Here is an 18,484-nt window from a genome sequence, read left to right as displayed (position 1 = left end):
ATTAATAGTTTGTCATTTATATCTTGCACTTCACTGCTTCCGAAATAGATACTACTGAGAATGGCAATCATGTTGCCTGAGTACAATTTGTTGTGGTACTGTTCTAAAGCTCTCCGCGAAAAATATATTTTACCGCAAGACCACCACCAACAGTCATCGCAATAGCTGTCTGTGTACCAACAAGCTCTGGAATATTGACAAGAAACAAGCCTTTTCCTCTCGACATCTGCATAGGATACAACCAGATTGGGGTCATGAGACTAAGCCAACTACACACCCAGATGAACCCCGCAAGCTTATGGCAGCAAGGCACTGCACATCCGTCACTGCCGACGATGGAAGCTCTTCCAGGACGATGACTGTCAGCGAGTCGAGACCAAGTTGCCTGAACCGCATCTTCGATCATAATTCCTAACGGCATGGAGCAGAAAAAGAAAAGAGAAGTCGACTGGCTCAAAGGTATGCCCATAAATAGGTCCGACATGACATGCATCACGCCTGAAAGGAGAAAGACAAGGAAGATGTTGGTATATCGTTCGAGCAACGACGGCCTAGGAAGAGCCAGGAGATCCCGGGCCAGGTAGTTGCTTATCGCAGTGAGTGGCCATCGGAACATCTGGTGCCAATATGTACTGGAAACATAGGCACGTTAGCAGATCCTACTCACAGCTGTATGGTTACAACTCACCCCCAGAAATTGCGGAGAGTGTAGGCCTCTTTTGCACGACCAAACAGTGGTGGCCAGTCCTCTGGAGCATCCAGGCCTATTCCAACAGTCAAAGTAGAGGCGGTGCGGTAGTCAATATCCACCGCTGCCCGCAAGAAAGCAAACCAGAACATCAGTGAGGTTATGATTCGAGTTCGCCATTCCTCCTTGGAAACGCAGAGGTAGCCTAGGCCATAAACGGGCTTTGATAGTTGTGATGAGTCTCCAGCGGCTAGGTAGGTTGTGCAATTTAAGAATAAGTACAGCCACGCCAGGATAGCAGCCTGTCTCATCAAGAATGCACTGCGAGAGATTGGGGCTTTTGGCTGTCGTGCGAGGTACTCTGGTTGCGATGGGATCTTTTTCGCCTGCCATGGTGTCCGCACGCCCCGCAAATACATAAACAGACGGGCAACTTTGTACGTTTTGCACGGGAAGTGATCTCTTGGATTAATGATCTTTGTCTGAAGAAGCTCGTTCTTGTCCAGTGGGTTGATCAAGACAAGATTGAAGCCTTGGATGATCGCCATAAAAAGCTGGACTCCCACCTTGGTGGTGTATGTGGCACTCTCACCGTGCGATATCGGGATTTGAAGCCATCGAGAGAAAACAAAGACGGAGCAAACAATCCACAAGTACCTGAGAACCGAGTTCGTCTTCGTTCTCAGGACCACGATGGCAGGTACTAAATTCTGAGCGAGAAGGAAAGGAATGGCATACAACAGGGTTTCGAAGACCCTACGCTCGCTTGCAGACATTCCCTTGACTAGGTGAGAGAAATTGCCGCACACGGATATAACACAGAAAGATAAAATAGCCCCTCGTTGTCAAGGTACGTATATTAGATTCATGTGCCATCGGTCAGGCGCAGTATCTGATGGCAATACCGAAGGACCTCACTCAAGAAGGATTATCTAATTCAAAATATATGCTTTTTCCCCCCTTGAAAGGCCCAGCATTTGCTACTTTCGTTATCAACTGTAGTTCGCTCATGGGAGCCAGAGCTGACCGAGCCAAATCGTACGTACGGAGATGAGAATATCAAATAGGGCCAGGAAACCGACTCGTAAGGCACTCGTGGAAAGCTGAATGAGAAGTTCCATTCATGTGGTGAACGTCCTTGCCAGAAGAGGCTCTCCACCCCTTGCGGCAATACCATGGGCAATAAATCACAATAGGCTGATGCATGCCGCATGCGGACGCGCCTCTTCCGATTCGAAACTCCACGCAGCGGGATAACATATGCATTTATTGAGAGAGATTTTCTGCATAGCCCGAAATCAATCAGCCAATATGGCACGCCAGAGCAACTTATAATACAATGTGCTGGCMGCAACTGTAGTTTCACCAACGCAAGATTGTTTGACTTAACCAAGGATCACTACATAATGCTGGTTGCCTTGATCCACGACATCCTCACCATTCGGGTTTTGTGTATGTGTGTAGCCGTCTATTCTCTTACCAGACTGCTTTCGGCGCTTCTGGAACTCCATGAATTGATCAATAAACCGCTCATCAATGGCAAAGGCGGAAACGACAGTGAAGAACCGGTGATGTGAGCCTTCAATGTGAGATCCACCACTTGTTGAGTATCCGGGATCGACTAATTAAGGTTCAGTCTAAGGATGCCTCCAGACTCGTCACTATCGTCGGCGCAAAGGATTGACTCAATGCCCTGAATACGCAGAAAAATCTAAAGCCTATGACAAGCTTGTTATGGCAGGGACATTACATGAGTTCTTTCATTATCGTCTTCCTGGGTCCGAGGACAACCATACATTGAATCAAGCGGGAAGGAGAAGAATGAACTAGTGTCTTGATTAGAAGTACACCCGTCGCAAAGTTCGAAACAATCGGGTCCGAAGAGGCAGTCCAGCCCGTTTCGTCCAAAATACAAACGTTTCAAGACAGCTTACCGTATGATCTAGCTCGCCGTGAATATGGAGATTATTTTGCGCCCCTCAGGCCCGGTCTCTGTATGGTACACGCTGCCTGGAAGACATGTCTGCCAAGTGATCCCGATATCCCCAGAGGAGGTTTCTATGTGAGGATGCTCTACCCGTGTTTAGGCCAATGTGATCGATTTTACATACTTTTATTGGTTCGTTCTCGATACTATTTTGCATCTGTCTCACACTGTCATCCTGTAGGAGATGCTAGAAGATAGATATCTTAGCTCTCTGATGGGGAGGATCGGTGCTCATCTTCCTGCTGGCAGACATTGGACGGTGAACATGTTAAAGAACAAGTATAGGTCCTTTTCTGAGCAAATCATTCTCTTCTGATTGTGTTTCTTCGTGGCGTATCAAGTCTCTATGACGCTCTTAGTTACCGCATATCTACCTCATCGTGAATGTGTTGGTTCGATTGAACTGAGAGTAGTGTTCGCACGTCAAAACACAGCAGCCGGGCCGGCTTCCAATAGTCTAGACTATGATACAACATTGTTCCTCAGCATACGGGGTTCATTAAGGCTGCAGATCCCGACGTGATGTGGCCTTTCTCTACTGCAGACCATTTAGCCACTGGATTAAAGCTGGAAAGATGATATGTTTGTAGAGGCTACATCTACCTTGCAGGATAAATGCACTCCTCCTTACTGTGTCACTGCATTAGACATACTCACGGACCATAACATAGAATCACATAGAATCCCTGCTGACGACAACAGTCCAGTTGACAACGAGCCTGCAGACCTTCTTCGAGACCAGACAATCACATAATCCGACTCGGCAGAAGCCCGAACAGATTATTATACATTCAGATATTGAAAACCCCTCTCCCGGCTACCCAAAAAAGCAAAGGAGCTGCTGTGTGTGACCACGTATACAACACCGTACACAGTTTCCCCCTCCAGATATGGCTTTTTTGAATTGGTCCAAATTGAAATCACCCTCAGTAACTGAACGAAGCAGGTCCAGAACATTTGCCATTTAAGACGCCAACGGCCCGATTGGAAATGACGCAGACCATTGTCTCTATGGCACAGCTGAGAGACTGGCGTTGATCTTCCGAGATTGCTTTGAGTGATGGTAAGCCGAATTTTCATATCTCTTCCAAACCGATCTGCGTTATCGGAATTGGGGCGGGTGTCCTACATTCGTCTCCAGAATGGCCAGCAGAATAGCGTTTCAAAAGGACGCTCCATGCACAGACCAGCTACCTATTGAATAGGCATAATCGCAATGTGAGAAGCTGTACTGTACTTTCGCCGAAAGACGTATCACTTGCTTTTACAAGATGAGTATTTGTCAATGCTGACAGTGGTTTCCGGGTCTATATTGGCCGACTGAACTCATTCATGCGAGATAGAAAATTGAATTCATAGTAGTGCATCAGATTCTAGTCCTATCCATACACAACAGGCCTTAAGCAAACATAACTCTATTCCGGACAAAATCATTCCCGATCCAAGCAAGGACACACAGCATAAGGGCCAAAACCGGATACAAGCACGGTATCAAGGCCGTTCCACACTGACCTGGCTTGAATCGATACCACCCGGCCCCTGAGCTGGTTGCCAGCGGTAAAAAGTCCAGATGCTCGGCTCCAGCGATGACCTTGGACGCTGCGTCCGCTGGGACATCGCCGGCGTAGGGCAGGCAGTAGCGTCCGAGCAAGCTGAGGAACAGGTTCTGCCTTGTCTGCAATCTAACAACCATTCTTGCTCCTTGGTAGATTTCACGTACACGGCGAAATCGGGTTCGATTGAATTCTGCCAGGAAACCATCTATTTCGGCCGATGATAAGGTAGAGCCATCAGGCTTTGTTCGAAGAGCCCGGTGGAGGCAATTCACAAGGGCAGCGGCGTCTTCGATGGCGGAGTTGGCCCCTTGGCCTGTATTTGGGGCCATCTGTTCGAGGCATGTCAGAATCCGAGTTCATATCCCGGAAGACAGAAACCTACTTTGTGCATGCTGTCACCAATGCAGACGATTCGTTCCCAATGCCATGTTTGAAACACATTTTCCTCGAGATTCACGAAGGAGAACACCTCTCTATTCTTCCATAGGTCTTGGAAATACACTCCGTCCCAGATGTGATCATCGGCAAACCGCTCAGATACCTTCTCGGCGTCTGCGGAGGAGAAACGCGGAGCATTGGAGTACGAGTATTTGCGGTCGAGCTTCAGCAGGAGGAACCAAAAGATTCTACCATTTTTCCCGGGAAACGTGAGGTACGATCTGCCATTGTTGAAGCTGGCCACTTGCTCGCCTGCTTTCAGCTTGGGGACAGAAGACGAGATCCCGAAGATGCAGGCAAACTCGACTGTCATTGCTGGAAATTTAAATGTAATCAGCTTTATTCGATCGCATCTTCCTTGAATATGGCAGTACTCACAGCTCATTTCATGCTCAGGGAATACCCCTGGATTCCGCGAATTGGCCAGTCGCCACATTTCGGCGCGCACTCGACTGTGCACACCATCAGCACCGACAATCAGATTGCCATGATATACACATCCATCGTGGGTCGTGACCCTCATCAGGTCTGAATTCTCCCGCTCCACGGAAATGACAGCCTTGTCCACCAGAACTTGAGACGAATCAGGAAGTGTGTCATAAAGCACTCTGAGCATTCGTCTTCGCTCCAGAAAGGCGAGAGGCAGACCAAACCTATCAGCCAGATCAGCAGTGAATACGGTCAATCACATGTAGATAATACAGTACCGCTCATGAATAATCCGTGGGGCCTTAGTGGTATGCATAAAGCCATCAGGGAAGCACTGATGCGCCGTGTGCAATGGTTCAATCTGCTCTTCAACCAAATAGAATATCCCCAACTGCTGCAAAATCTGGCCACCATGAGGAAAAATACCGATAGACGCGCCCTGCTGCGGCGCAATCTGCTTGCGCTTTTCGAGAACGATGTAGTCGATTCCTGCTTTGCTGAGGCAGTGGGCGAGGGTCAGACCAGCGATCGATCCGCCCACGATTATGACTTTGAAGTGGGACTTGGTCGTCATCATAGGCAATGTACTCGAGTAAACTTCACTATTCGCGTCCAGCTAAACAAGGAGGGCAGGGGAAGATGAGAATATACGTCTCTTGGTCAGTGATGACGGAGCGCTAAAGGGAATGGACACAAAGATGGGTAGGTAATCTGAGTTAGCATATGGAGACTATTCTGAAGAGCACTCCTTGCTAGAATTGGAAATACTACCCTACATTGGTGTTGTTGTCGTATTATTCGTTAATGTCCTGCGGAAGGCAGGCGAAGCCTGCCCTCCTGAGGCCTCCGATGGGATATAGGGACGTGCTAAACTATGGAAATATGTACATAAATATGTGCATACATTGGAAGTAACCCAATACTACTACGTACCTTTATGTTGCATAAGAAACGCCTGTTTGCTCACAGAGGCCCTGATCGATCTGCCGGATTGTCGACAAGGAGAAATGATGTATTTCATCTTGTGTATATTTCTATATTGATATTCTGTCCAATCGGCTTAGGGGGATGTTTAGTGTCTTAGAAGTCTCATAAAATTGTGAGACTTGGTAGCAATTCGGTGAATAATGGACGAACTGCAGTCATCTGCATGTAGTGGTCAGTGTCCGTGAAAAGATACTTCGTTATCAGCAAACCCGCCTTTCCAGACAATTGGAGTTCTTGAAGTACCAATGTAAATCATGGCGGCACTCAGAAAGCTATTGGCAACAGGACCAGTTGAATTTGTCACGAAGTCGACTTGAAATTCAACAAGGAAATAATTTGGGGGAAAAAGCTCACACGTTGGGAAAAGCACGGTCAGGGAAGTGCTCTGTTGATTCGAACATGGATTCCTCGTATGCAGAGCAGGCATATCTGAGGTGACTATCATAATTGTATAAAGATACTCGTTATTGTGCAGGGAAGTGCAATATGCTTTATGTCCAGCCAATAGTTTGCGAGTCTGCGTCCATAGAACATGCAACTCGATTCACGCCTTCTTTACTTTGGCTCCTTTTTCGGTCTGCCAAATGTACCAGAAGATACAGCCATACATTATATCCATAATCAATGAGATGCCCGTAATCCACCGAGTCAGTGCATTGTCAAACCAGTCCCACTGCTGTGGCCAAAAGCAAGACTTCACCCATACACCGGCGATTGCCGAATAGGAGCCGAGAACGCGAGAGATCCTGGATAATCCGACAGAGACCAGTTGTCAGCTTCCAGCATATTCTATTCAAGAGAAAAAAGCCATTACAGCAAAGACACCTACCACATCGCCCACGACGTCCCGTGCGTGCTTCCCCGGTGCAAAATTTGACCCAAACAGTCAGCGCTCATAACCACCTGGGAAAGCATTCCTCCCCACCAGACGGCCTTGGTAGGGCCCAACATTTCCGCGAGCGCATGATAACCCGATATGAAGCCCAAGATAGTCAAGGCGATGACCAGGGGGAGATGCTTGTGCATCAGCGGCGAGGGAAGCTGCTTTTCCATGGATACTTTGACCGAGCCGTACACAATGACCATATTGACCGACAGCCACATGGCAAAAAAGACGTCGAGGAGGAAGTAAGGGGGCCGGTGTATGAGGACGACCGTGATCTCCCAGGCGACATTACAGCAGAGACAGACCAGAGGCATCACGCACACCCTGTCCCTGAAGATCTGCCGCACCGTGACGATGTAGTTGATCACCCAAGTCGCTCCGGTGAAGATGACCAGTATGTCACAGATAGGTTTAATGGCCCGGAATTTGGCCGGAGCTGAGGAAAGGTCAAATGCGTCCATGATGGTGGGCAGTAGGGATGTTGCTAATGTGATTCTGACTGAGATTGATCAGGGTACAGTTCGGAGAATATCTAGACCCAACGATTGTCGCTTTCTAATGGTTCCTGCTCCCTGTCAACTAGGGGTGTCATGATGATACGTGTTATATATCGAATCCCTCAGCCATAGAGGTGTCTAGACAATCATCTCTAGCTAGTAGGGATGATGGCAGTAGAGTCAACACAGCAGGGATACAACAATACGTCAAGAGGCAGTATCCGCCGCAATTCGGTGGATAATCCTGGTAGGGCACAGTACTCCGTATATTGTGCATCCACCTGGTCGGACCTGGTTGCATGTCGGCCCCAGGAAGGAATCGGAATCGGACGGGAATTGTGCATTGAGAGTTATGGGATGAGCTGTTCCTTGTCGGTGGCCGGTCAGGGATAAAAACTCTAGTCCAGCTAGTAGACGCCATGACCTTGGTTTAGTTGACAATGTGGGAACAAGCGATATGCCAGGCTGACACCCTCGGAGCAGGGATGCAGCTCCTGAGTGACTATCTCCTCCGGGTTGGTCCTTTTCCATTTTCCACGTCGTTAGCAGTATACTCCGAAACCACACCCATTGGCATGGTCACAGCATTCTTTGATCTTCGGCGGGCGTCGTAAAGTTACATTTCATATGGATAAAATAAAGTTGACTCCAAACTAGTCTCAAGCTTGAACCATTGCGGCTTGTCTTCTTGTTCTGATTTGACTCAACTGTGCCTGGGTTGTACAGTTCTATATATTTCACATTTTAAAATACACCTGTAAAGGGCCAATTCATATCTCTCTGGTACCTAGTAGTCTTTGGATCTACCTCCCCATCTGCTGCAATATGGTATCAATTCCAGTTACGTCCCTCTATGGGCTCGATCGCCAGCAGCCCTTCCAAGACCCATCAAAGTCGCTATGGACTCACTTAAACTTGCTCATGCCTCAAGAAGCCCAATCTCAGCCAGTAACTGGCACTCTGACCGAAACAGAAACAACAAGCTCTAGTTCCGATTGCGAGTCTCACGGTGCATCTGACCTCGAGACACATAGAAAGCTCACTCAAGAAAAGGTACGCGGTAAACCTTGCCCCTTGGTAACGTTATGTACTCTAACAAGCTTTCCCACCAGATAATCTGGGCTCCTCTTGATTACCTTTGCAATTTCCCAGGCAAAGATATCAGAGGCAAGTTGATTTCGGCTTTCAACCAATGGCTCCAAATCCCAGAGGACAAACTCGACGTCATCAAGCGGGTGGTCGGCCTGCTGCATTCGGCCTCGTTGCTGTACGCTGTTCTCTGCTTTTTTCTAGGCGAGATGAAGCTGACAATTTACAGAATTGACGATATACAAGACTCGTCGAAACTCAGGCGAGGATTCCCCGTCGCGCATAGCATTTTCGGTATCGCGCAGACTATCAACTCGGCCAATTTCGCCTACTTCTGGGCTCAACAGGAGCTACAAAAGCTAGGTAAGCCTGAGGCTCTGATCGTCTTCACAGAAGAGCTGTTGAGGCTCCATCGCGGGCAGGGGATGGATCTCTACTGGCGAGATGCCTTGATCTGCCCCACGGAAGACGAGTACCTTGAAATGGTTGCCAACAAGACCGGCGGGCTGTTCCGGCTTGCGATCAAGCTGATGCGGATGGAAAGCCAGAATACAAAGTGAACCACACTCTTTACACTGCATGTATGGTGATTAATAGAGATACAGGGATTGCGTGCCGCTCGTCGATCTCCTCGGAATCATTTTCCAAATCCGCGATGACTACCAGAACCTTCAGAGCGACCTGTATGCTAAGAACAAAGGATTCGGTGAAGACATCACTGAGGGCAAATTTTCCTACCCCATTATCCACAGCATTCGCAGTGATCCGAGTAATTTCCAGTTGATGAATATTCTGAAGCAAAAGACTGACGACGAAGATGTCAAGCGGTACGCTGTTCGCATTATCGAGTCTACTGGAAGCTTCGATTATTGCCGCAAGAAGCTGGCGAGTCTTACAGCAGAGGCGAGAGAAATGCTGAAAGATTTTGGTGATCTAGGCAACACAGATGGGTTGAAGGGTATATTGGACTTTCTGGAGCTGAAGGAGTAGCTGCTGCTGGTTATCATCTGCGTGCATATCATGGGCATGATGGTTGCTAGTTTATAGTAATTTGCAATTTAATTTTATTTCTTTGTCCCTCCTCTTCAGGTCTTGTCTACAAGGTTGATAATCAGCATGTGCCCACACAGGGTGACAGGAGTTTATCTACGGTCTTAGTCAGGGTTCCTCTTCAGAACAGAGTCAGAATGCAGAATCATGCTCGTAATATTGTGGATATTTCTACTCGTAATATTGTGGATATTTCTACATACAAGAGTTCACGTTTTATGCCAAAATTCAAAGGAATGAAACAGTCAAGAGAGCATATTACATTAACCAAAACGAGTAAGCATATAACCAGCACATACCTCAATCAACCATTACTACCTGTTGAACTAAGGGTGATTATTCCTACCCATACACTCGACATGGCAAAATTGGAGATATTCGAATCAGTTATATCCATAAATAAATCGAATAATGTCGAGTACCTGCCAAGGGTGGCAGTGCTGAGTCAACTTGAATCCATCGGCATTCAGTCAGCAGTAACTCAATCCAATTACTCCCCATGCACAATCAGCCGCAAGTGTAATGCATTCCCAGCCATAGATCAAGATCCAGATTGTTATAAGCAGCTGCCATGTTCAGAAGAATCATCTTGTTCCAGGCCATAATTCAATAGTTCAAAACTATGATGCCACTAATCACTATCATAGGTCGCAGAGCCAATAGTGTCGACTTACCCTGGTCCGTAAGCTGATTGTCAGCCATGGAGGGGTACCCCGGCTCCGGACAAAATTCATGCAAGGCAACTCCGTGAACACCGCGCCAATCAGATTACTTTTCGATAGATGTCTTTCGAGCCCGAGTCCATGGCTTGATTTTGAACGAGGTACATTAGCCGCTCGGTGTGATAAGCTACTGCAGTCGACGCCTATCAAGCCCCTTCTTCACGGTTGTCGGCTTACTGGACAGCTAAAGAACTCCTGTTGGCGTTCTGAGCAGCACCCCGGTTAAGATAATGGGGTTGCAGGATTGCTGATATGCTCAATGTGGCAGTTCCGAGGCTTGTTAGCTAGCTGCTTGAGTGATTGTCGAGTCAGGCAGCAAGCGAAGCAGTGACGTGGACTGATCCTTGATACCGTACATCCAAATCAGTCAGTCCTAGTATGTAGCTGTCGGTGGTTTTCACTCGCCGTCGGGGCTTTTCCTTGTTTGTCAGCTCCGAGGAAGGTAATGCTGGGATATTGAGGTAATATTTGAGATGTATATTTTTCTCCTTGGACATCATCCTCATTGATATATCAGTCATTAGTTGGCTTTTTGCTTCGCCCTTCACAACTCGTTGTTAGACAGTGGAATGCTCAAAATGTACAAAGTCATGGAAACTGGCCCATCTTCTCACCGGCGATCCGTCCTGCAGCTCGGGAAGGACCTGCTTATCCTATCCAGATTTCACAAGTACAACCCATGGCTTGCTGTATTCTCAGGAGGTGTGTCCCTTCCTTATATACAATATTCATCCATTAACCTCGGGCATCTCAGTTTGGGCAACGTTGCTTGCCGGTGCTAATGAAGTAACCGCTAATCCGACCTCGATCTCGACCAACCACATCCTACAACAGGCTCTTCTATGTTTCCTGTGCGGCTACATCTACTGCGGTGCAGGCATGGTCTGGAATGACTGGGTCGACCGCAACATCGACAAAAACGTAGCGCGCACCAAGAATCGACCCCTGGCAGCGGGGAGAGTGACTGCAACCGAGGGCTTCATCTGGATGTTGGTCCAATTTGCTGCCTCGTTGTGGCTGATGGATATTATGCTGGAAGGTCAGGACGTGTATGAGAACCTCTCACAAGAGTCTCAAAAACGTGGATAAAAAACGTGGATAACTGATCAAAAACAGCGCGGCTGCTATGATCCCAGTCACAGTCGCCACAATCCTCTATCCCTATGGAAAGCGTCAATTCTTCCGACGACTATACATCTATCCCCAGTACTTCCTCGGTTTTACACTAGCCTGGCCCAGCGCAATCGGTTGGATGGCAATCAAAGGCCGCGAGATCCCAGTCACGCAAAGCATCACCGAGTCCCTCCCGCTGGCAATCACCGTCTTCGTCTGGACTCTGTACCTCAACACAGCATACAGCTACCAAGACATCGTCGACGACTTAAAGATGAACGTGAACTCGGCGTACGTAGTCGCGGGATCCCGCATCCACTTGTTCCTGATCGTTCTGGCAGGTCTGGTACTCGGTTCGGTCTACCTGCAGCTGCGGGCCCAGAATTCCGGCTGGCTGTGGGCCTCGTGGATGTGTGTCTGGGCTTTATCCTTTTTGCATCAGCTGCTGAGATTCGATGCGAAGAAGCCGGAGAGTGGTGGCCCGCTTCACAAGGAGAACTTTGCGCTCGGGCTGTGGACTATCGTTGCTTGTGTTGTTGAGTTGGCACTCACGTCGGGKAAGATCGATCAGTTCGTGTCTAGCTGGGCCTTCCGTCTCCAGTAATTTATACTGTGACGATGACTCTGGTCGAGGCATGAGTCAACGATTTTTGGCTCGGTGAGGCAGTACCGCGTGCTAAAGGACCAGGCGGCATGGATTCTGCTCCTGGTGATGGGCTCTATTCTTGAGTGGCATGGTTGGACGATTGGGACGAACAATTCATAAGACTTTGCGTTTGTAGGCTCTGTCCGATGTGCGAGTACGACCGTCGTAAGAAGCAGGATAGCTCAAACGATAGTATTTCATTCCATGCTTTGAGTGTCTAGTTTCCACTTCTAATCTTCATAATCTACGATATATTTTAAGTATAAGGCATAATACTAACTCAGTACTGCCAGACACTAAGTGACACTGGTCCCGACTGTTACTACCGCTGAGTTCGACAGACTGCTGCAACGAAAAAAGAATAGTACTGTTATGCCTGGCTTTGATGCTAGGAGCAGCTAAATTTGTTTCGTGAATGCTCTGTCGGATGTATGGTATAAATTATCCACTTGCTGGAATGTCAACGGCTACAGTAATGATGCCACAGCAGGACGGGCTATAAGCGACACTGGACCAGGGAAAGAAGTAACAAAAATCGAGACGCACATAAATCGAATAATAATGGACACGAAGAACCAAAAAACCCAAACATAGAGAGAAATGTAAAAATGATGGTGAAAAAAAGAAAGGTCGATCTACATGGGACTCGAACCCACAACCTCCTGTTATCCAGCATAGGAGACAGGTGCTCTACCATTGAGCCAATAGACCTTTGTAGCCCAAATTGTCCCATTTTGCTCTTATAACCCAAAACAATCCTCAATGTTAAAGATTTCTCGATCTGCGGGGTAACCATATCAATGCAATGTGCTCGTAAACAAACAACCCAGTTCTTAAATAAACAACTGAACCACTCCATCCTCAATTACAGCAAGAAACCCCCAGACCTCAAATCCGAAAATGACCACCAGCCAAAGCAGCAGCAGCCTCTCAACCAGGGTCTCCCTCCGCTGGCTCCCCGACCCCGCCTTCGAAAACACAGACACCCTCGTCCTGTCTCTAATGGGCTGGTACGTTGATCTCCGCGTTGACAAATTCTCCGGTGAAATCGACTGGGCAATCGCCGGCCAACGCATCGTAGAAAGTCAAGAGCCGCGTATGTCCCCTCGCGCACTGTGACACAAAGCCACTAGCTAACCGAGGTACAGTTCGCGTGCTTTTCACGCACGCCATCGACTCGCATAATGCGTTTGATGCAGTGGATTGCGGGAACTTTGCTGCGCTGCCGAACGGGGATGACCTTGAGACGGGGTCGATGCCTCGTTGGGATCTTCCTGGTGCGCCGGTCAGGGAGTATGAGGAGGTGTGGCGGGAATTACCCTTCAAAGAGGGACCTGAGGGTCCAGGGAGGGGAGTTTCATGGGTGCTGGAGGCGAGGGGGGCTAAGCAGGGTGGTAGTGGTCAGGATGGGAGTACGGTGGCTCGGACATTCATTGCGAGGATTTGGGGGACTTATGTTGCGCTGCGTCAGGAGCAGACGCACTATGGTGGAGATTCGAAAGATGTTCCCAAGAGCGGAGGGGAGGTCAGCGCTAGGCGGGAGGAGTGGGACTCTGCGTCTGGGTGGAAGGCAAAGTACGGCCTAGGCCCGGATGTCGACAAACTACCCTCCATGACGGCAATTGACACCGAAGAAGGAGATTGGAGCATCGGCAGTGAAGTGGTGCTGAGCGACCAACCATACATTGTACGAGCGTTTGAAAGAATTAAATAAGAATGATCATTGGACTAGTCTATATATCATACAGGTATATACATGAGATTTCGTTAATTACTGGTCGTTAACAAGGACGTAGCGGTAGCGGGCCTTGCCAGCGTCCATGTCGACAACGGCCTGGTTGGCGTCCTTCATGGGTCTCTGCTGGATCCAGGGGTGGACACCCTTCTCCGCGGCGAGCTGGAGCATCTCCCGGATCTCACTGGGGCTGCCGATCAGGGAACCGCCCATCTTGACTCTGCGGCCGATCAGAGAGAACGCAGGGATCTCCAGAGCACCGTCCTCGGGAGCACCCATCTGGACGAAGGCACCGTCGGTGCGGAGAAGAGAGCAGTATTGCACAATGGGCATCTAGTGATGTCAGACATAGCCTCACTAGCCAGACATAAGGAGTGATGATACATACCTTGGAGGAAGAGACAGTGGAAACAATCAGGTCAAGGGAGCGGTTGTGGCGCTGAACCCAATCATCGTCATCAGTTGCAATGTATTCATCAGCACCCAGCTTGAGAGCATCCTCCTTCTTGTTGGCCTTGCGGGAGATGGCGACAACCTTGTCAGCGCCCATGGCCTTGGCGAACAGGATACCAAAGTGTCCCAATCCACCGATTCCTACGACTCCGACTTTCTTGCCGGGACCGCAGCCGTAGTGCTTCAGAGGAGAGTAGAGGGTGATACCACCGCACATCATGGGGGCGGCCTCCGCAGAGGAGATGGCATCGGGGATCTTGAAGACGAAGTGGGAGGGAGCACGGTGGTACAGAGCATATCCACCGTACGATTTGTCACCGTTCAAGTGGACGCCATTGTATGTGCCGACCATTCCATGGCTACAGTACTGCTCCATACCGGAGGCACATTCCTCGCAGTCGCCCTTGCGGCCCAGACAAGAGTCGTTCTGGGCTCCAACACCAACACGGTCACCGACCTTGATGCCTCCCTCGGCCTTGGAACCGACGCGGACGGCAATACCGACGATTTCGTGGCCGACACAGCAGGGGTACATGGTGGGGCCCTGGAGAAAGGTTAATATCACCGTCTAAAACGCATGCCGAAGAAAACATACCCATCCGCTTCTCAGGGTGTGCAGATCAGAGCCGCAGATGCCGGAGTGGGTGATCTTGATGTCGATATCGGTCTCCTCCCACGCCTTGGGTGTGAACTCCTTCCACACCATCTTGCCCTCGACGGCATTCTTGTCAAGACCAAGCCAGCCCTCGAACTTGTAGTCGGTAGCAGCCATTGTAACTTTTCGTTCCGATTTAGTTTAAGTTTGTGAGTGGTAAATCTGATTCTCCGCGGGTCCTCATGAAGCCTTATATAGACCGACAGCGCCGAGGCAAGATGGAAGATCATCGGTGCTTAGCAATCGAGCAAGAAATTGCTGTACCCACTCGCCCTGACCGTGGTAAGCGCCCACTTTAATCTCCATTATGTCCGGCAAACCGCCACAGTGATCGGGCCGGTTCTCTATCATTTTTGGTCTCTCAAAGCGTACGGTATGGTATGCCTTTGGATGCTGGCACATAGGACGTTTTCGCAAGTTGTCGTGCTGATAAGCTTCCTTACAGCTTGTAAGCTTAGTGCTTGTTACGCTGGTGCTTACGCTGGTGCTTACTCGGGGATAACTCAATTCTTCACACAAGGGTGGAAAGGACGGAAGTTCGGGATGATTCCATGGGTGGGGCGCTGGGCCCTCGTGGCTATTCTTACCGTCTTTCCGGTTCGATTCTTCGATTCTGATTGGCGACACAAATTTAGGCACTGGGCCCACATATGCAGGTCGCTTACTGCTTTTCGTCATTTCTTCAGAATCTCATCTCCACACTCGGGGCAGATTATGTGAACCCGCTCGGAAACTTTCTGCTCAAGTTGAGCCGACTCCATGGTCGGTCAGGGGTTGTGTATTATTCTAAGCCCATGGAATAAGTTCCCGAGTAGTTGGCGATGACGCAGGTTTACATTAAATCAGAGAAGCCGTGCTGTTTGATCACTGATCTAGGCTATTATTATTTACAGTCTTGTCACATCCTTAGAAAGTAACCATTACCTGACCTTGTTTCCCATCTTAGTACCAGAAATTGATTAGTGATATTTCCAACTTCATACCCCTTTCCAGCTATCGACGATGCTTAGAGATAAAGGCACTATATCAACGACCCGCATGGTTCTAGAAACTTTCCCCAGCTTTTCACAGTTAACCCCCACGTGTGAAGGTGCGCTATCCAACGATTGATCCAAAAGGACCCTGTGGCTTCACAAGGCCTCGTGTTTCGCCGGGAACTTCCGCTGGTGATTGGATAGATGACGAAACCGAGTCCTCAACTTGGGAATATGTAACAATTCAGAACGCGTGCAAGATAAGGACGGAGAAGGCCCCTCCCTCTTGCAGCATGTTCAAATGGTGCTGTGGTGATTTTGAGAGCACCGAAGATTGCCATCTCTTGACCTTAATCACTCTGTGAGGTATCATACTATAGAAGTGGAATTTGGCTCGAATAAAAGATGGTGAATAGCGCCCCTGGACGTCTTAAGGCTGGGAAGTCTGCGAGAGGAAAGATAGACTTCAAGTCCTAGGGGAGTGGCAGGGCTATATGATTAACACTCACTCTTAGAATAGAAGGTATCGTGAAGTAGTACTCTATAAGGAGAGATATATCCACTGTTGTTTCTATCTCATAGTAATGTCCTGTTCAATACCAAATCATATAAACCAAAAGCAGATAACGCGTTATCAATGTCAGTGATAGTCCAACCCCAAGCAGCATGAGATGATAGTCAGCCAGTCACGAACAAATTAAGCCAAGCTAGTTCATTACCTTCACAACTTCCACCCACTATCTGCTCGTCGTAGAAGGCTTCCTCATGACACCATGAAGTCATTAAGTGATGGCATTGATTGCTGTTGGAAGCAGACCAATTGCGAGGTCGACTAAGCTATTACATTACAGTAAGAATATCGATACAATCGAAGATAATGATGCTTTCACGCCAATCCTGAACAATCAAGCTTGCCGCTTCTCTCGCTCCGCGCGCCTCTTCTCCCTAGCTTCCGGACCAGCAACCGTACCCATCAACACTAGACGGCGTCAGCAGATATCACGAACGACAACAGAAGACACTCACCATCCCAATGCCTAAACGAACTGGAATAATTCCCCCAAAAGTACCGATGGTGATCATCGTGCCAATCCGCCCCGCCCCAGAACGGCAGGATCCGCCTCAGACTCCAAGGGAAATCGTAGCCCGAATGCGCATCGATGGCCTGGAACTGCCGCAGCGTCACCCATGCCAGCACCGTCACGAGATGCACGTTGCAGTTCATCAGTCCCAGGATCAATGGGGGGCCGATGGTGCCCAGGCCCAGCAGAAGGGTCTCCCAGGGACTGGCGTACTCGGCCGTTAGCCCGAAAGGCGCGGCGTATTGGTGGTGGATGCGGTGGATGGAGCGGTAGAGCGGGCCCCAGTGCATGGCGCGATGCAGCCAATAGTGGTACGTGTCTTCAAGGAGGAAGAAGGTGATTGTTTGGGCGGTGAGGGTGCGGAGGTCTGGGAATGGGGTGGTGAAGCTCAGGCCGCAGAGTTCCATCATCGGGTGGAAGAGGACGATGAGGGGGAGCTCGATCACGAAGTGGATGAGGAGGATATACTTTGTGCAGGCCCATTGCTCTGCTGCGGATGGAGGAGGTTTCTGATCTTGGATCTTGTATTTGAGGAAGATGCTGGGGAGGGCGTCGGCGATGATCCAGGGCAGACAGCGGCTGAAGTAGATGATTTCGTGGGCGAGAAAGGTGATGATTCCTACATTTGTTAGAATTGGGACGGGACTGGTTGATCGCCGTTGGAATGGCTTACCAGTCGCGAGGATGTTATTGTCCCAGAAGGCATAGTGCGCCCACCAGAGACGCTCGAGACTGGAGAGATGAGGCTTTTGCTGAGCGGCGAGGTCGAGAAGATCAGAATATGTCGCCATGGCTGGCTGTGGATAGGTGGAATTGAGCGAGTCCATGGCGAATACCTTAGTACTGGCTCAGTAGAGGGAGAGTTTGTCGGAAGCAAATTGATATTGTTGATGCTCTATATAGACCGCGCGGATAGGTCAAGCTACCCGGGATGGCATGATCCGAATGGCTGGACCAGCAACAGGCCACTCGGGAAAAAGGTGGATCCTAGGATAGTAGCCCTGCAGGGACAGGCGATCATGATCTCTCCTTACCTTAATCACTGATCGATTATTTTAGAACGGAATACTCTGCTAATATTTTGGTGCCTATTAAGGCTCGTACGACATCGGCCCGCAGTTGGTGGATCGCCGCCCGCCAGATTCAAACGGCGTCAGAGGCTCAGAGCGAATGCCGAGACGGTGTTTGAAACATAAGGTAGCATTATTGTGGTTAGATTAAATTGTAAATGGCGTGTCGGCATCTGCATTTACCAGTTAAATCAATGTATCTTCGCTCCCTCCTCTCATTCGCTTATCTTCTTATGCAATATTTCTTTTAACAACACACTGTCAGACTTCCTTTTTTATTATACAGCCAGGTTCTCGCATATGATATGAAACACCAGGATAACGAGCAGGTTCGTCCTAGCCTTGACTTTTTCCCAATATCTTGAACATGTGCACAAACCGCTACGGCCCATCATCATGGCCACCGATGAATGTATAGCACACCATG

General features: G+C 49.0%; 8 protein-coding genes and 1 non-coding gene across 9 annotated transcripts; 3 read left to right on the top strand and 6 right to left on the bottom strand.

The window, feature by feature from the left end:
• Positions 1-103: 103 nt before the first annotated feature.
• Asppvi_009819 (acetyltransferase spyB) lies at positions 104-1,464 on the bottom strand (the record flags this gene model as incomplete). The annotated part of the gene is made up of 2 exons (XM_043305665.1): positions 104-632; positions 689-1,464. 2 exons carry the CDS (start codon positions 1,462-1,464, stop codon positions 104-106), a joined length of 1,305 nt encoding a protein of 434 aa, XP_043161600.1.
• A 2,610-nt stretch (positions 1,465-4,074) lies between these two features.
• On the bottom strand, positions 4,075-5,672 carry Asppvi_009818 (FAD-dependent monooxygenase spyC; the record flags this gene model as incomplete). Its single annotated transcript, XM_043305664.1, has 4 exons — positions 4,075-4,560; positions 4,614-4,984; positions 5,048-5,322; positions 5,377-5,672. The coding sequence occupies 4 exons, from the start codon at positions 5,670-5,672 to the stop codon at positions 4,075-4,077; spliced, it is 1,428 nt and encodes a 475-aa protein (XP_043161599.1).
• Positions 5,673-6,910: 1,238 nt separating this feature from the next.
• Positions 6,911-7,432, bottom strand: Asppvi_009817 (terpene cyclase spyD; the record flags this gene model as incomplete). Its single annotated transcript, XM_043305663.1, has 1 exon — positions 6,911-7,432. The coding sequence occupies one exon, from the start codon at positions 7,430-7,432 to the stop codon at positions 6,911-6,913; it is 522 nt and encodes a 173-aa protein (XP_043161598.1).
• An 861-nt stretch (positions 7,433-8,293) lies between these two features.
• On the top strand, positions 8,294-9,547 carry Asppvi_009816 (geranylgeranyl pyrophosphate synthase spyE; the record flags this gene model as incomplete). The annotated part of the gene is made up of 4 exons (XM_043305662.1): positions 8,294-8,521; positions 8,581-8,735; positions 8,787-9,113; positions 9,163-9,547. The coding sequence occupies 4 exons, from the start codon at positions 8,294-8,296 to the stop codon at positions 9,545-9,547; spliced, it is 1,095 nt and encodes a 364-aa protein (XP_043161597.1).
• Positions 9,548-10,898: 1,351 nt separating this feature from the next.
• On the top strand, positions 10,899-12,046 carry Asppvi_009815 (prenyltransferase spyF; the record flags this gene model as incomplete). The annotated part of the gene is made up of 3 exons (XM_043305661.1): positions 10,899-11,031; positions 11,084-11,378; positions 11,446-12,046. The coding sequence occupies 3 exons, from the start codon at positions 10,899-10,901 to the stop codon at positions 12,044-12,046; spliced, it is 1,029 nt and encodes a 342-aa protein (XP_043161596.1).
• Positions 12,047-12,719: 673 nt separating this feature from the next.
• Positions 12,720-12,799, bottom strand: Asppvi_009814. Its single transcript has one exon. It is a non-coding gene; the product is annotated as a tRNA-Arg (tRNA).
• Positions 12,800-12,988: 189 nt separating this feature from the next.
• Positions 12,989-13,802, top strand: Asppvi_009813 (uncharacterized protein; the record flags this gene model as incomplete). The annotated part of the gene is made up of 2 exons (XM_043305660.1): positions 12,989-13,184; positions 13,237-13,802. The coding sequence occupies 2 exons, from the start codon at positions 12,989-12,991 to the stop codon at positions 13,800-13,802; spliced, it is 762 nt and encodes a 253-aa protein (XP_043161595.1).
• Positions 13,803-13,859: 57 nt separating this feature from the next.
• On the bottom strand, positions 13,860-15,048 carry Asppvi_009812 (NAD(P)-dependent alcohol dehydrogenase; the record flags this gene model as incomplete). Its single annotated transcript, XM_043305659.1, has 3 exons — positions 13,860-14,156; positions 14,212-14,820; positions 14,872-15,048. The coding sequence occupies 3 exons, from the start codon at positions 15,046-15,048 to the stop codon at positions 13,860-13,862; spliced, it is 1,083 nt and encodes a 360-aa protein (XP_043161594.1).
• A 1,762-nt stretch (positions 15,049-16,810) lies between these two features.
• Positions 16,811-17,814, bottom strand: Asppvi_009811 (sterol desaturase family protein; the record flags this gene model as incomplete). Its single annotated transcript, XM_043305658.1, has 2 exons — positions 16,811-16,884; positions 16,932-17,814. The coding sequence occupies 2 exons, from the start codon at positions 17,812-17,814 to the stop codon at positions 16,811-16,813; spliced, it is 957 nt and encodes a 318-aa protein (XP_043161593.1).
• Positions 17,815-18,484: the final 670 nt, after the last annotated feature.

The sequence above is a fragment of the Aspergillus pseudoviridinutans genome (genome assembly GCF_018340605.1).
Source record: "Aspergillus pseudoviridinutans IFM 55266 DNA, scaffold_7, whole genome shotgun sequence".
NCBI lineage: Eukaryota > Fungi > Ascomycota > Eurotiomycetes > Eurotiales > Aspergillaceae > Aspergillus > Aspergillus pseudoviridinutans.
The sequence above is the reverse complement of the archived record's forward strand: the minus strand, read 5'-3'. Positions and strand labels throughout refer to the sequence as shown.